At 51.6% G+C, this 17,489-nt stretch overlaps 1 protein-coding gene across 2 annotated transcripts; it reads left to right on the top strand.

The window, feature by feature from the left end:
* The first annotated feature begins 3,492 nt into the window (after positions 1-3,492).
* Cavin1 (caveolae associated 1) lies at positions 3,493-17,374 on the top strand. Of its 2 annotated transcripts, none has more exons than NM_008986.2 (2): positions 3,493-4,120; positions 14,785-17,374. In NM_008986.2, exons 1-2 carry the CDS (start codon positions 3,644-3,646, stop codon positions 15,484-15,486), a joined length of 1,179 nt encoding a protein of 392 aa, NP_033012.1. In that variant the 5' UTR covers positions 3,493-3,643; the 3' UTR covers positions 15,487-17,374. The 2 variants fall into 2 exon arrangements, with proteins under 2 accessions (NP_033012.1, NP_001346034.1); NM_001359105.1 differs by lacking the exon at positions 14,785-17,374 and adding an exon at positions 9,608-11,339 and having other exon boundaries at positions 3,495-4,120.
* The last annotated feature ends 115 nt before the right edge of the window (positions 17,375-17,489 follow it).

Below are 17,489 nucleotides of genomic sequence, written 5' to 3'. Positions count from 1 at the left end.
TCTCTGCCTCCCAAGTGCTGGGATTAAAGGTGTATGTTACTATGTTCTCCTCCTCCTCCTCCTCCTCCTCCTCCTCTTCTTCCTCCTCCTCTTCTTTCTTTCTTTTTAAAGACTTATTTTATTTTATGTAGATGAGTACACCATTGCTCTCTTCAGACACCCCAGAAAAGGACATCGGATCCCATTACAGATGGTTGTGAGCCACCATGTAGTTGCTGGGAATTGAACTCAGGGCCTCTGGAAGAGCAGTCAGTGCTCTTAACCTCTGAGCCAACTCTCCAGCCCCCTTCTTTCTTTTTAAAAGAAAAATTGGGTCCTGCTATTGTAGCCCAGGCTGGCTTCCAACTCACAAACATCCAGCTTTAGCCTCTCATAAGCTCAAATTGCAGGTATATATGATTAAGCACACACGTATGCAGAAATGTGCCGTAGAAAATTCCCCAGGAAAATACTAACAGTGGCTTTCTGGGAGGGAAGACTAATAACTAGGATAGGAAAAGAAGTACAATTTCCTTAGTGGTTATGGTGGAGCATGTCTGCAATTCCGGTACTCCGGAGGCCGGTGCAGGAGAATCACCATGAATGCGAGGCCAGCTGGGCAAGACCCTATCTCAAGGAACAAAAATAGCTGGGCATGTTGGTGCATGCCTAGAATCCAAAAGAAAACAACAAATAAAATGGCTTCATTCCGCTGTGTTACTTACTTGCTTGTACTATTTGCAATCTGTACCTTGCCTGTTGAGTAATGTAGCTTGGGGCTGTAGGGGAGTTGGCAGGTAAAGGTGCTTGCCACCAAGCCTGATGATCCGAGTTCGATCCCAAACTTTCAGGCTACAAGGAGAAAACTGACTCCCAAAAGTTGTCTTCTGACTTTGCGCGTGCAAACCTGAACACACACACACACACACACACACACACACACACACACACACACACCTTTTTAATTTTTTGAAAAGATTTATTTGTTTAGTGCCTATGAGCATTCTCCTTGCATGGATGTATGTGCACCGTGTGCTGGCCTAGGGCTGGCGGAGATCAGAAGAGGACACCAGATCCCCTAAACTGCAGTTATGGATGGTGGTCAACCACCATGTGGATGCTGGGAACTGAACCTGGTCCTCTGCAAGAGCAGCAGTGCTCTTAACTCATGAGCCAACTCTTCTGTGTGCCTTTTGTTTACTTGTGTTTGGGGACAGGGTTTCCCTATGTAACAGCCCTGACTGTCCTGGAACTTGCTTTGTAGACCAGGCTGGCCTCAAACTCAAACTCATACCACCTGCCTCTGACTCCCGAGTGCTGGGATTAAAGGTGTGCACTACCATGCCCCATACTGAAAATATAGGAAGAGAAAGAGTTTGAAGGTCCAGTAAGGCTTTCTCCTGACATTCTTTTTTCTTAAAGCATTATCAGTTCTTAATAGAAAAAAAATTTAATTGCTATAATTTCCTTAAATTATTTAATTATTTACTTATTTAGTGTGTGTGTGTGTGCAGGTGCCAGTGGAGGGCAGAAGAGAGGACATCGGATTCTCTGTACCCAGAGGAACTGTGGTTATTGAGAACCACACTTGGGTTCTGTGTAAGAGTAGTAAGCACCTGTAACCACTGAGCAATCTCTCCAGTCCCCTTTTTTTCTTTTCTTCTCTCTCTCTTTCTCTCTCTCTCTCTCTCTCTCTCTCTCTCTCTCTCTCTCTCTCTTTCTTTCTTTCTTTTAAAAAGTTGGTAATCTGCCCATTGTGATGGTTATAAAACATGTAGTTTATTTTGTTTGTTTGTTTCCCCATTTGTTTTGTTTTTGAGACAGGGTATCAGTGTATAGCTCTGGCTGGCCCAGAACTAGCTATGTAGACCAAGATGCTGTCGAACTCATAGACATCTGCCTGTCTGCCTTCCAAGTGCTTTGATCAAAGGTATCCCATCACACCTGGCAAATATTCAATTGTATGCAGAAGTTCACTCTTTTTTTTTGTTTTGTCTTTCAAGACAGGGTTTCTCTGTGTAGTCCTGGCTATCCTGAATCTCACTATGTAGACTAGGCTGGCCTCGAACTCAGAGATCTGCCTGCCTCTGCTTCCCAATGGCTGGGACTAAAGGCGTGCGTCGCCACTCTCGCCTGAGGGTCTCTCTTCTTTAACCTCAAGTGAGAAAACCAATTGGTGTGTTGGGGGATTGCTGTTTTATTCAGAGGTCCCTAAAGTTCTATACCCTATATGGCAATCTGCTCCACACGTTGGTGAATTGATTGATTAGATCGACGACCCTCGAGTCTCCACAGAGCAGCGTTTAACTTAAGGAGGGTGGGCACCAGACTAGAAGTGACCTTTTGCCGAGAACCCATCCAGGCGGGGAACCCCAAGCCTGGTTTCCTAATCAGGGAAAAGGTTTTCAGTATCTCTGTGGGAAAGGGAATTGGGGTGGCTCCAGGGATTGCTGAGGGCCTGTGTCTAGAGACACAGGGCAGCCTGTGTCTCTAGACGTCTGTGCTAAGGACTTTTCTGCGCCTGCTCAGAACTGCCAGCTCCTTGGTGTTCAGCACCATGAAGAAAACTGTTCGCTTCCCCATTCGGTAGTACCGCTATAGTTGCCCCAATTCCTGCCCCAGGGAAAGGTACTGAGTACCGGTGGAGTTCAGAGACCTGGAGCTAAGAACAGATGGCAACAGTAACCTGGAGTGAACCCTGGAGAGCCACCTGCCTCCTCTTGGCCTTCTTTTCTCTGCTAGGTAAAGAGATGGGGTTCCGTGATCTCCCTGAATGCTCACCTAATATCCGAGAACCCAAGGGAAGAACGAGTCCGACGCTCACATTCTTAGAATTAGCTAGATATCTGCTGGAGGGGGCCCTGGGAGAAGTGACCAAAAGCTTTTACTTTATAATTTACTTCTCGCCTTAATCATGCCCTGTCCTTACAATTCTAAGAGAAACCTAGAGGCCCTTTCTAGGCCGTCACCCTTTCTGTCATTTCATCTCTTCCCTCTCTCTCACTAACAACCCCACAAGATTTGGGGGACAGTGGTAACTCAGTGTATAGATAGACGATGGGGGCAGACCCCCAAATCTTTGAAAAAGATTGTATAGGGCAAGGATCCTCCAAGGACATGAGGCATAGACACAAACTACTCGTTTACACCCAATTCACGCGCCATTTGGACCTCAGCTTGATCTTAAAAGGCTGGAGTGGGTTTGTGGGTGAGGAAAGAGAAAGAGTAGAGCACACTCCGAAGACCTAATTCCTTTCCGCAGCTCACATTCCTCTGCCCCAGTCCCGCTGCCGCAGCCTCCACTGCCAAGGGGGGCCCTAGACTCCCGCTCCAACTATTCCAACCATCCTGAACAGGGTGGGGCGCCCAGCTCTTGGGTTCCCCTCTGCTGCCCCTCCGGGGTTGGTCTCCCCTCCTGCCCCGGTTCCTCCCTTTCTGGGGTGGGGCCAGCCAATGGCCGACGGGACTCCGGGTTTGGTCTAGGAGCCGGGCAACTCGCAGATTCCCCGCCCCACAGTTCTGGCTAGAGTCCCGGTGCGCACGGACGTGGCTCGAGTTTCCTCCGCTCTGGGCTCCTGCTCGCTGTCCAGTCTCTCGCTCCTCCTTCTCTCCCGGTCTCCCGCTCCAGTTCCACCCGGTCGGCCCCGCACGGCTCCGGGAAGCCATGGAGGATGTCACGCTCCATATCGTTGAGCGGCCGTATTCCGGATTTCCCGATGCTTCCTCAGAGGGCCCGGAGCCCACCCAAGGGGAGGCGCGGGCCACGGAGGAGCCGTCGGGGACCGGCTCCGACGAGCTGATCAAGTCGGACCAGGTGAACGGTGTGCTGGTGCTGAGCCTTCTGGATAAAATCATCGGCGCCGTTGACCAGATCCAGCTGACCCAAGCCCAGCTGGAGGAGCGACAGGCGGAGATGGAGGGCGCTGTGCAGAGCATCCAGGGAGAGCTGAGCAAGCTGGGCAAGGCGCACGCCACCACGAGCAACACCGTGAGCAAGTTGCTGGAGAAGGTGCGCAAGGTCAGCGTCAACGTGAAGACCGTGCGCGGCAGCCTGGAGCGCCAGGCCGGCCAGATAAAGAAACTGGAGGTCAACGAGGCGGAGCTGCTGAGGCGCCGCAACTTCAAAGTCATGATCTACCAGGTGAGCCCGCGGGGCGGACCGCGCCCAGAGCTGGGGTCCCGGCCTGGGATCCGGGTGGGGACACCCGGCCGAGGCTCGTCTCTCCGCCAGCCCGGCCTGGTGAGAGCGGTCAGGAGCTCCTCCCCCCTTCCTGTGAACCCAGTTGGAGTGGGGTTTAGGGAGTGGCAAACTCTTGGGGCTCACAGAGGGGCGCACCCTGCGCCTTCCTCTCCAGGCTCCTCCCCACGGTCTCTAACTCCTATCGGAAAAGTTAGCGGGCTAGACTTGGGAACGCTGAATGCTCCCAGCTTGTCTCTGTCAAACGCCTTTCCACTTGGAGGAAGTTTTTTTTTTGGTGGGGCGGAGAGAGGGAAAAGGGAGGGAATGCCCGAGGTCTCTGGTGGTCTCTGTATGCCCCTCTGTAAGCAGACACTAAAGGTGGGGCCCGGGACCTGGGGCCTCCGGCGCTGCGGGCCCGATATAGCGGGTGATTCAGGGCTCAGGCACGCAGTGGCGGGGGCGCCATGCAAGGGACACGATCGTCAGCCCCCCACACCCTATCCCCGCGCCCCCGCACCAACCTCGGCTACCCACGCATGTCCCTAGGCCGCGATCTGCCCCTGGCCTCCAGGCACTTTCAGTTCCCAAGGGTCTTGCAGTGCGCGGGCGCCCTTGGCGCCTGCTGGGAGCGGGTGGGGCAGGTAGGGTGGGCGTTAGGAGTGTAAGTGGGGCGGGTGGAGGTGGCGGTCTGGGCGCAGTGAATCACCCCACCCCCGCATGATTGCGGGGGCCATGTCCCGAGCTGTGAAGGTGCTGGTGGGTGGAGGCTGCCGCACTCCACGGGCTCCACCCGTTGCATTCTTTGCACCTTTCTGGGTTCCTCCAGCCTGGATATAACTGTGATATCTTAACCCCTAAAGCATCTGAGAGTCAGTGCAGTGCAGATTTGTCCCTGCGCTCCCCATCCCTGACCCCCTTGAGAGTAAGGCTGAGCTGAGTGTGGACTTAGTGCTCTTTCCCTGGGAGGGAATGTGCTGAGCTCTGCGTCCTCCTGCTTGGGCCTAGTTGATGCTTCTACTCCTAATAGGAGTGATGGTTGTAGGGTTAGTTTATGCTCCTGAAGGGAATGGAAACGTGCTCTACCTTCAAAGATCTTTGTAAAGGGGCTGTGATCACCAAGCTCAGAGACTTTCTTGATTAAGATGCCCCAGAGTAACCATGTGATGTGAGATGAGGACCTTCGCTTAGTTTCCCTAAGAGTAACCATGAGCGATGCAGATGGGACAGTGTCTGGGGAAGAATGGAGCAGACCATATTCTTGGAATCCTTGGTGGTAGGCCAGAGGCAGAGCAGGCCTGCTCCCAGCTCCTGCCTCTACATACTGCTGGGGTACTCTCTCAAGGGGCCTGCAAAAAGCTTTGCCCGGCTGGTGTTTACCCGGGGCCCCAATCATTTCAGAGGCCAAAGCAACCTGGGACATATAACACAACCCAGTCTAAAACAAACAAAAAAAGCTTTGCGTCTCCCATTTATAGCACCCACTGGGTAGGAGAAGAGTGTTGACTTAGAAAGCCATTTCCACTCAGTCTAATGCTTGGAAGCAGGAGGTGTGGGTCCTGTGGGTTGTTTTTGAGACCGGTGCGGCCCTTGCCACACAGGTGATGTTTAGGGAAAGAGAAGTAAGCTAGCTCGCTCCTTCTGTGCTTGTCACAAAGAACTTGGACAGGTGACTTTCTCATTAAATGGACCAGGTTGTGCAGTCTGGGGACATTCTCAACCTGGAGGTAAACCTCCCCAGGCTGAGGAGGGTGATTCTGAGAGAAAGGACAAGTGTTGAGTGGGTGGACGACTTCTCTGATGGGGTCATCCTCCTCTCTGATCTGTTCCAGCTCCAGCATCGGACAGTCATCACTATCTGACTAGTGTGGTGGGGTGGGGCATGCACTAGATGGCTTTGACTGTATCTGAAACACCAAGCCAGTGAGTGAGGAGGGAAGAATTAAGGGAGAGTGGCTTGGGACTGGGGGTGGAGAGATGGCTCAGTCATAAACAGCACTGGGTGCCCTTCCAGAGAACCAGTCACCCCCATGATGGCTAACAACAATCTAACTCCAGTTCTAGGGGTTTCAACACCCTCTTCTGCCTCAGCAAGGGTGCTGCACAGACATGAATACAGGCAAAACACCCATACGCAAAATTTAAAAAATAAATAAATCTCAAAAGAAAGAAGTGTCTCTGTCACTTAAGTGACAGGGACAAGCTCAGAGGTAAGGACCCAGCTTCCAGGACATGGGATGGGGCTCAGAGTTGCAAAACTTCCCTGAGCTGCCCCAAGGATGTTCCAGGTGGGGTGAGGGGGTGGAACCTCCCATGTTGGAGGAAAGCGGCCTGCTCTCCTCCCGGGTCTGCAGAGGTCCACGGTCTGAGAAAAGAATAGGGTAAAAATAGCCCTGTGTCTTGGCAGGCCTAATAGGGAAGACTGGGGGCGGCAGAGTTTATGGGAAACTCAGGATAAGGAGATGGCCAGGCAGAGAGAGCAAGGAAGGCAGGGGTGGGGAGTGGAGGGGGGGCACCGACTGGAAAAGGGCTCCCATATGATATGAGTTTTTAGGGAAAGCAGAAAGGAGATTCTAAATTCCCCCTCTAGGTGTGGGAAGTCTTGATATGGCAAAAGGGATATCATAGGAGACAGAACCCAAGGGTCTGGGTGTCTTAGTGCTGGGATCAGGATGTCTGGCCACCCATGCCGTATTCCTGGTGTGGGGATCCCGAATGTGGCCATCAACAAAAGCAAGTGGTTTGGCGTCTCATTCTGTCCTATAGGGTAAGAGTTATAGGCAACAGCTAGTGAAGGGGAGGTTCTTATTATTATTATTATTGTTATTATTACTTTGTTTTGTTTGAGACAGAGCTTTTTGCTTGCTTGTTTCTTTCTTTCTTTTTGTGCAGCTCTGGCTGTCCTGGAACTCCCTCTGTAGACCAGGCTGGCCTCAAATTCAGAGATAGATCCACCTGCCTCTGCCTCCAGAGTGCTACCATTAAAGGTGTGTGCCACCACTACTGGACAGGGTAGTGAAGTCTAAAAGTTGTAGACTGGGGGCCTCTGGGAAGTCTGGGTAATTTGTGCAGATGGAGGCGGCTGAAACACCTTGCAACCCAGGAGAGCTGAAATCCACACAGCCACTCGTACAGTGAAGATTCTGACACTTCCAGCTCTAGATTAGAATCTAGAAGGCGAGACAAAATGGAAACAAAGGCTTTCTTGACATTGTAACTTTTCCAAGCTCAAGTGCCCTAGGCAAAGTGATTTACCATTGCCCTCTATCCCCCAAAGGTGGGCTAGTTTGGATGAGGCAAAGCCGATACCCTTTGGATTTGCTCCCCGGCCTGGGGAGAGGACCCAGAAGCCTTGAAGAGATCAGATTACTCACAGACACTAAAGGAGAGGACAGTATGGCTGGAATGAGGGTTTGCTGGCTTCTCCTCAAAATTTCACCAGCCTTTAATTCCTTCCTTCCTGTGCTCCTGGTGGATCACCGGTACCTTTCTCTAGAAGAACCCTAAACCTTTATCTAAAAATACTTGCAGCTTGTTGCTACGCTCCCTTTTACCCCCTTAGCCTCATCCCTGTGGCGTGTGTCTACCAAGCCTAACTGATGGCTTTGGGCTTCTTTTCTTGGTCGTGCAATCCAAAGCAGACAGGGTATTTTTAGGGGCATTCCCAGGACTGAAGGAAATCTTACTATCTGCTCACCTACCTCCCCGTTTTAAAAGTCAAATCTGACTATTGTAAAAGTCAAAGTTTAAAAGGTGGGACAAGGGTATAAAGCCAGCAGCTGGTAGCAAGAGGGGACAGGGTAGCATGCCACTAAGCAACAGCCTCAGAGATGAGGGGAGGGCGGCCCGTTCCCGGAGCTTAGGTGGGGTAGCAAAGCTAAATGCAACACTATCTGTGTGAATATTTCATCCGTCTGTGGCTCTGGCCCTCTGAGAAGATAACCAGCTTCATCCTCTCCATTGTGTGTCTTAGGAAGCTGGGGCCCAGACCAGGGGAAGTTACATGCCTATTGTCACTTAAGCGATGAGGTAACGTTAAAACTGGGGCCAGCTGAGTGTGGTAGTGCACAGCTGGCCTCCAAGCTCTCTGGACCCTATGGAAGCAGGACTGTGAGTTTGAGATCAGCCTGGGCTACTTAGGGAGACCCTCTCAAAACAACAACCACCACCCCAAACAAGCAAACAGGGGACAGGACTCTCACTTTGTTGGCTGGGGTACTGGCTTACAGCCCTGGGATCCATCTCTAGCACCACATAAATTAGCTGGGTGGCCATGTCCCTCTCAGCTATATAGCCAGTTTGAGGTCAACCTGAGCTACAGGAGACACTGACTGGGCAAACTGGGCAAGAAGCTGGGTCTGTTGCTCCTTATTGGGGTGCTGTGGTGTGTGTGTGTGTGTATACAGACACATGTGCTATGTTGGTTACAAGTGGCCAACTGTGGAGTATTGATGGCCATTAGCGGCTGAAATAAAAGCAAAGACTGGTTACCCAGACACAAGAGAGCAGGGGAAGAAGTTCCTGGAGTAAGGAGTAAGCTCCAGGCCAGCCAGGGGTGTCCCTGGCTTAGGCGTCCTTTCTAGGAGAGTCATTTTCCACCCACCTCCCTGATGTTCCTGTCTCTTCCCCGGACTCTGCAGGCTGGGACCTGTTGCTGCCTTGGAGTTTTACATGCCTTACTGAACATCGCTATTGTCTGAGTCTGCTGTTTCCCCAACTGTCCCTCTCCCAAGTTCAAGAGTGTGAGCTCTGGAGAGGGTCGGAAGCTGCCCCTGGGAACCCCATAGGCCCACCTGTCCTGAAGACAGCTTGGTTTTAGGTTCTGATTTCTCTCTGTGTTATAGTGTCTGATAGTCTAAGCCCTGGAAAGCAAAAGAAGCACAAGGTAGAAGCGCAGCCAGAAGTAGCCAGAGTGCCCCTCTTGTATGCCTGTCCCTTTTCTGATCCAGGATGGCACCCAGGCCTGCCCACCCTGCCTTGGGGAATAGGAAGAAGGAAGGGAGTGTGTGTCTCTTCTACTCAGATGAGCCTTCCTGCTAGGATTTACCAACTGATCTCAAACACAGCCCTTCCCCATGCCTGGCGAGCTCTCTCCCCTTTCTCTCCAGCCCCTCAGTAGCCATGACCGTCTCGTGCAGAACAGTGGCATGACAATGGAGGGTGTGAACCAAAGGAGAGGACCAAGGAACCTTCTGGAAGACAGGAAGGAGATGGAAGGGGTTTCAGTTGAAGCCGTGTTTATTAATTCATGGGCTTGGGTTCGTCCCACCCCTTCCAGCCCTGGGGCCCTCCTAGAGAAGCGTTTCAAATGTGCTTTCGGCACACCCTAGTTCATTCCGGGGCCTCTCCCTCTTCAACCAGACCCCACTCTGCGTGCCACAGAGGCCTTCTTTCTGTCAATCTCCCTGCATCCATCCCAAGTGCCATTTAAACCCCTTTTCCTCATCTTAGCCCAAGAAGAAGCCGAATGCACCCTCTGGCCCAGCCACGCCCAAGATCGTGCCTCTTGACCTCCTGCCTGAGACTGAGCCCTTTCACCTGAAGCCTGAATCAGTGTCTGACCGCCCAGCCTTTGAGCAGATGCCCAATCCACTGCCCTATTACCCAGAGCCTGGGCTCCGATCCACCCCAGAAGAGCCAACGGCTGGTGGGAGTATCTAGGATCTCCTGGGACACGGGGCCCCACTGGGCACAGGGTGTCCCTCCTGGTTCCTATTGGCTCTTCATTTGATGAAAGTCAGAGCCTTCATGGCCTGTCCTTTCAAGCTGTTGTCCATTATGGGCTGGCAATGGGTGTTGGAAAATGGTTGTATTCTGCAGTGCTCGGGCAAATATTTTGTGTGTGTGGTGGGTGCGGAGGGTGAAGAGGGGGGGTTCTCCCCTCCTTGGGTGGTGGTGGGGATGTCTTGCTCTCCCGTGCTGCGGATGGACCCCAGAACTCCCTGCTTGCTAAGCAAATGCTTGACCACAGAACGGTACCCCCTTGACTTCTCTTTAAATTGTGGCTCGCCCAGCACCAGACTTGAGCTGCACCCGAAGGCTGCCTTGCATGAAGCTGCATGAAACTGGGTGTGTCTTCTGGTTCTCGCTTCCCTGCCCCCTCACGCCCTACCCCTCAGGGACTGGCCAGCTTGGCTTCAAGCCTCTTTGGAGGGGAGGCCCAGGCCTGGGAGTTGTTCCGTGCCCTCTTCACCCACTCCCTGTAGCTGAGGAAAACATTTACGCTTACTTTTTTTTTTTTAAATTTTCTTTTAGAAAATGTTTTGCAAAGGGATCCCTTATGTTTGCCAGATCCTACCTTGGGTGGGGCACCCCAAAGCTGCCAGCTCAGAGAGGCCCGAAGGGAGGACATTTTAGCTGCCTCCACGCACACAGCTTCTCTGCTTGTCTTCTCTTCCTTTCCCCCTAAGGAACCATTGAGGATTTTTTTCCCCCATCTACCTCCCTCGTGAAAATTTAATACTATAGATACGCTGTGTGATTGTTTATGGAACGGGGTTCTTTGGAGCCGTCCTAAATAACAGAGACCCTGCTACCTTCCTGAGAGTCAGTTCTGTTCCTCTTGGGAACAATGCCCTCGCTGCTGAGGGAGTTATAGAGAAAGCACCTTCTTGCCTTTTCTGGGTAACCGGAAGCCGAGGTCTTGGGCTTTTAGGACTCTTCTTTCATTTCTTCTTCATAACCATCTTCTGTGCCACAATGTAGCCTCTTCTCTGTGCTCTCCAGTGTCTTTCTCTAGCACTGAGTCAAGAGAAGCTCCGCCAAGAGCATAATGGGTGCTCAGTTACAATATAATCTATCTTTTTATCCTTCTTTTCCTGAGACAGGGTTTCTTTCTCTGTATAACAGCCCTGGCTGTCCTGGAAAACTCTCTGTAGACCAGGCTGGCCTCGAACTCACAGAGATCCACCTACCTCTGCCTCCTGAGGATTAAAGGTGTGCGCTGCCATGCCCAGCAGATTATAATCTTATAGTGACATTTCTAAACCAGAAGCTCTTCCTTTCTGCAGCAGGGTTGGGAGGTGAAGTGTAAGTAGTGGGACGCTCCCTGAGGGCCTCTTTACCTCTGGCCTGGCCTGGTGCCTTCCTGCCTTAGGGAACTCGCTATGTGTGCTTGGCAGGGGCCGGGGAAGCCGTGCATGCTTTTGTTCAGACCTGGTCATTAAAGGTAACTCTGGAAACCAAGCCTGTTGGGAGTGGTGGTTTTGTTTAATAAAAACGGGAAATTGGAACAAGCAGAACCCTCCCTTCTTGCTCTCCACAAGGCCCCTCCGTTGCCCTAATCACTCTGCCAGATCCGCAGGGGTGAGACAAAGGTGCCTGGCCTGGGTGCCCAGAGTAAGGGGAGCTGCATTTGGATTGTGTTGCTGGCTGTTGTAGCAACCGACAGACTGGGTGGGCCCAACACAGCACTCCAAGGCCATGAGTCATGAGGGAAGCCTGGCTTGGAAATGGGGGTGGAAATGAGAAATCCATTAATGGAGGGAAAAGCTAATGGTGATGTGGTGTGTTCAGAGCCAGCCTATAGGACGTCCTGCAGGAACTCAGGCCAAGTTCTTCCTTGCCCAACTCCCAGCCTTCCAGCCAGAAGATGGTGCCATTGGTAGAAGCCATCAGTCCCAGGGAAGCCCATCATGAAGAAAGTTACATTTCCTAGGCACTTTTCTTGGAAAAGCCCAGGCATAAACTCCTCCTCCCTTGGACCACTCCCCAACAATGGAAGTTGGGGTAGGCAGGCAAAGCCTGTGGTGTTCTCCTTAGCCTTATTTTCTTTCTTTCTTCCTTCCTTCCTTCCTGCCTTTCTTTTTTTTTTCCTTTTTTTCTTTTTTTTTGGTTTTTCAAGACAGGGTTTCTCTGTATAGCTCTGGCTGTCCTGGAACACTTTGTGGACCAGGCTGGCCTTGAACTCAGAAATCCGCCTGCCTCTGCCTCCCAAGTACTAGGATTAAAGGCATGTGCCACCATGCCCAGCTTAGCCTTATTTTCTGAGCTCAGCTGGCAAAGACCTTAATCTAGAAGCTAGAGGCCAGAAAAATCAGCTAGCTCCATCTTCAGGGGTTAGGGTGGGACAGGAGGAGAGTCACAGGAGTAGGGTGGGGGTGGGGCAGGGAATTGCCCTTCAGGAACTGAGACTTTTTCCTACCTTTTATTCCATTCATATTGTGGGATTGTGGGACCTTATTAAAAGTGTGTGTGTGTATGTGTGTGTGTGTGTGTTCTTTTTCACACTTTGGTGAGATATGGGTAGGCTTTCAGTCTGGGGCGTAAGAGGTGAAAAAAATTTTTTTTAAACAGGGTCTCACTGTGTGTAGTCCAGGCTGGCTTGGATCTCACTTTATAAACCAGGCTGGCTTTGAATTCACAGAGATCCACCTGCCTCTGCCTCTCAAGTGCTGAGATCAAAGACCTGCAAATACACCACCAAGCCTGGCCCAAGAGAATCTATCTATCTATCTATCTATCTATCTATCTATCTATCTATCTCTATCTATATAGGTACTACACGTGAATCTGAGTTGAGAGGCATGGAAAAGGTGGCAGAGGGTTTCTTCCTAGGCAGTCCTAAAATGAAGTGTATGATGTCAGTCTTTTTTTTTATTATTAGGTATTTATTTCATTTACATTTTCAATGCTATCCCAAAAGTCCCCCACCCTCCCACACCCACTCCCCCACCCACCCACTCCCACCTCTTGGCCCTGGCGTTCCCCTGTACTGAGGCATATAAGGTCTGCACGACCAACGGGCCTCTCTTTCCACTGATGGCCGACTAGGCCATCTTCTGATACATATGCAGCTAGAGACACGAGCTCTGGGGGGGAGGGGGATGGGGGGATGGGAGGGGAGGGGTACTGGTTAGTTCATATTGTTGTTCCACCTATAGGGTTGCAGATCCCCCCCCCTCCCCCAATGTCAGTCTTGATAGAAGTCTCTGGGCACAGACAAGATGATTGCAAGAGACTCAAAGGGTACTACTGAAGTCAGAAGGAATGCTGGGAGAGGCTGGGGCCTTCCTACACTCAGTACAAGGAAAGCATTCCTTCAGCGCCTCAGTGAATAAGAGGCAAAGGGATGGCGCATGCCCTAGGATTCCAATGGTAGGACTAAGCCCCATTTGTGGCAGGTGGAGACTACAAATCCCAGCATGCCTTGTGCTCTGGATACCTTGCCTGCTGGGAGGTGTAGTAGTGTAATAGATAGCGTGAAATGGCTTGGTGCCCGACAGAGCTGGTGCCCAGTTGGGAGACGAAGTGGAGACGGTATTCCCTTTTTGTTCCTGCTAATGTTATTGACAAGGAGGGAAGGAAGTTGGGAGGAGGTGTTCCTAGTTTCTAGTGTAAACCAGGAAACCCTAGGGGATGTGAATGGGAGGGAATAGGAAAGGGATTGGGGATGGGGAAGGAATTTCTGTAGCAGGTGGTATAAAGATTTCATGTAGCCTATGAATAGATGTGTGTGTCTCTGTGTATCCTTTTCGTGTGTGTGTGTCTGTTTATGGGAAGAATTTATGTTGTTTTCTCAGGAGATGGGATTTTCTTAGAATTCTGGAAACTGGCCTGGAAAAAACATTTTGGAAAAAAATGTGCCCTTCTCCCTTATTCCTTGGACTTAAATACCTAAAACGAGTCTGGGCCATTTTCAGATCTCCCATTGAAGATCTGGGTCAGACTTGTTTCTGTTCTATGTGCACCCACAACTACTCTTTGGTAGTGGTATGTTGGGGGAACCGTAAAATGATGAACTGTTGATCGCAAGTCAGGTTATTAAAAAATGTCCACAGACTCAAGACTAGGACTGGTGCTAGGGTCTCTGAGAGGAAGAGAGGAGCTAGCTTAGAGTTCTAGAGTTATAGGCAGTCCTGGATGGGAAAACCAGCCTCCCCATGCCTGGCTCTTTAAACTCTGGCCTGGGAAACAAGACAAGACTAGAATAGCCGCCCTCCCTTCTATTCCAGGGCAGAGAAAACAGAACCAGAAGAAATGTTCAGACTGGGGAGAAAACAGATCCTTGGAGTTCTGCCAGTATGAGAAAGTCAAGGATGAAAATGGTCTGCTGTAGGCAGAGCTCTCCTTCCCCCAAACTGGTTAAAATCCCGAGAACAAACTTCCATTACTTTAGTTTAAAGCTACATCGCTCTTTTGGGGGCCGGGGGGTGGGGATGGGGGGTCGGCTTTGTACCTATCCGCTGGAGGCTTCAACTTCTAAACTCTCCCAAACTGTTTTTTTTTTTTGTCCCGTTTGGGACAGCGTGTAAGTTAGGGCACCAGAGGGCGCTCTGCTATTTCCAAAAGTTAAGCAGTCTCTTCCGAAGTCACAGCGGTTTGTGTAAGGGTCCCTGGGAATATTTAGTGTAATCATAATGGTGATCAGTTTCTGACCCGAAGCTTTGCTCTCTCCGCGTGCTGCCTGTATAAGGACCATTCGACAGACTGGTCGTGACCAGTTCCATACCAGGCACTGGGGTGTTCGAGAGTGAACAAGTCTAGTGGATTTCATCCTCACCACATAGGTACCCCAATGCTCTCCCCAGAATCGCCAGCACCCTATTCAGCTTCACCAGGGGTCCTATCCAGCCCTCGCTCTGCCCTTTCCAGTGGCATTTCTCATGTCTGCTCTGTTCTCCTCTTAGGATGAAGTCAAGCTGCCGGCCAAACTGAGCGTCAGCAAGTCGCTGAAAGAGTCGGAGGCACTGCCTGAGAAGGAGGGTGACGAGCTGGGCGAGGGCGAGCGGCCCGAGGATGACACCGCGGCGATCGAGCTGTCGTCCGACGAGGCGGTGGAGGTGGAGGAGGTGATCGAGGAGTCCCGCGCCGAGCGCATCAAGCGCAGCGGCCTGCGGCGCGTGGACGACTTCAAGAAGGCCTTCTCCAAGGAGAAGATGGAGAAGACCAAGGTGCGCACGCGTGAGAACCTGGAGAAGACGCGCCTGAAGACCAAGGAGAACCTGGAGAAGACACGGCACACGCTGGAGAAGCGCATGAACAAGCTGGGCACGCGCCTGGTGCCCGTGGAGCGACGAGAGAAGCTGAAGACATCCCGGGACAAGCTGCGCAAGTCCTTCACGCCCGACCATGTGGTGTATGCGCGCTCCAAGACCGCTGTCTACAAGGTGCCGCCTTTCACCTTCCACGTCAAGAAGATCCGCGAGGGCGAGGTGGAGGTGCTGAAGGCCACCGAGATGGTGGAGGTGGGTCCCGAGGACGACGAGGTTGGCGCGGAGCGCGGCGAGGCCACTGACCTGCTGCGCGGGAGCAGCCCCGACGTGCACACGCTGCTGGAGATCACCGAGGAGTCGGACGCCGTCCTGGTGGACAAGAGCGACAGCGACTGAGCAGGACTCGCAGGGCTCTGCCCTGGAGGCCGGCGCCTGACCCTGCCGCCCCCTGATCCCCCACCCCTGCCCACACCGCCTTTCCCTTTTCAAACTTTCTCTTTTGCATTCTAAGCCCCAGTCTGGTTGGGCTTTTTTTTTTTTTTTTAAACAAACCGGGGGGGGGGGAATACACCCCCCCCCCCGAAGAGCAGCCCTCCAAAGCACAGGCCTTAGACCGAGGGGAGGTGGTCTCTCACCAGCGACAGCCTCAATTTGGACACAGTCTGGGTAGGATATGGGAAGAATGACCCATGCCCTGGTTGTCTTGATCCAGGATGCTTTTATTTTAGCTCCCTAGTTAGGCCCCTCGGCCCCTCCCCAACACAGCTTCATACTCAGCTGCACCACCCTACTTCCTGAGCTGTTTCTCCTTTTCCTCACCCTGGGAGACTCCAAAGCCCAAATTTCTGCAAGAGGAAAGAGCAAATCCTAAAGACAACCCTTGTAGGGGCAGCTTTCTAGTGCCAGCTTGCTCTCCCAGAGAGGCTGAGGCAGGAGACTTGTAAGTTCAAGGCCTGCCTGGGCTGCAGAGTGAGCTCAAAGCCAGCATGAGCAATTTAGCCAGATGCAGTTTCAAAATAAGAGGTGGTGGGGGTGTATCACTGATAGAGCCCTTGCTTAGAAGGAGGGGGTGGGCAATTCAAAATTCCACGAAGATAAAATGTGTGTAGAGAGACCTTTGCCCAGAGGTGGCCCACTGGAAGACCTGAGGGTCTTTGGGGGAACTAAGGCAATAGGGTGAGGTAAAAGGCAGAGTGTTTGGTGGATAAAGGCCCCACCAAAATAAGCAGAAGGCGGGTAGAGCCTGGGAAAGGGTGGTAGGTGTGTGGGGAGAGGGGCTTATTTACAAAGCTACAAAACCTGCACACAGGAGCACGTGAGTATTCTTTGGAAAGAGAGAGGAAGCTAGAAGAGGGTTGAAATGGAATTAGAAAGAAATGCCCTTGTTAACAACACAAAGAAATTCAAGAGTCCCACTTTGGTAGGATCTCAAGACAGCAGGGCAGCTTCCGGGTCAGGAGGGAAGTCAGTTTTAGAAAGTGTGTTCCAAAGAGACGTCAGCCTGATTGGATTCTCTCTTCCAGAATCTAGGAACTGCCTTCCGGGAAGCCTTGTTTTCCATGCCCGGAAAATTAGGGTTCCAGCAGGGGGCAGCAGCGAGTTGTGGAGAACTGGCAGCTGGGGAAAGCAAGGTGCCTCTGGAGCTGAGCTCCCTAGCTGGAAGCTGGAGCAGCAGGGCCAGCTGGCTTGCCCACCCTAACTCCCTCTCAGCTGCTTCTACCATGGATCTTTCTCTAATGTGAAACTTTAGAGCTTGCCAAGACCCTCCTGTGTTCCTTGCCTTTGGGGCCCCCTTTACCTGAAAGTTGGGGAGAGTGGGGTGCTGCTTCATGTCCAAGGCTTGATTTCTTATAGTTACTGACCAGGTTTTCTCCTAAGGACACATTTGTTCCCCCTTTAATGGCTGATCAGGAGCAGGCAACACCTCCCCCAATTGATAGCTACAGGCTACTTCCTTCTCCTCACCTACATGTATTCCCTGCTTCTTAGAATTGTAGCTCATTGATATTTTGGGGTGGGGAGGGGATGAAAACCACAAACCTTTTATACCATACAAAGCTTTGCTTTTTATTTTTTATTTTTAATTTTTTTTTCTTGGTCCCCTTCCCTCCTCTGAATGCTTGGAGACGGAGAAGCTGAGGAGGGTGGGTAAGTGTTGGATGAGGTCCTCTGTGCTGATGGGCTAATGTTGTGGGCAGATGCAGTTTCCTGTGGGCTCTAGGGGAGTCCCTTGAGTTGCTGTGTTCTGGTGAGCAGCCGGACCAATAAACCTGCTTTTCTAAAAGGATTTGTGTGAGGTTATATTGTCCAAAGCAGTTGCTGAGGGTGTCATAGGACTAAGGGAAACCAGGAGTGAAAGGGGGAAAGAAGAGGGAAGAAGGGAGAGAGGAAGGGAGGGA

The sequence above is a fragment of the Mus musculus genome, chromosome 11 (genome assembly GCF_000001635.26).
Source record: "Mus musculus strain C57BL/6J chromosome 11, GRCm38.p6 C57BL/6J".
NCBI classification, from domain to species: domain Eukaryota; kingdom Metazoa; phylum Chordata; class Mammalia; order Rodentia; family Muridae; genus Mus; species Mus musculus.
This window is presented reverse-complemented; position numbering and strand designations above follow the sequence as displayed.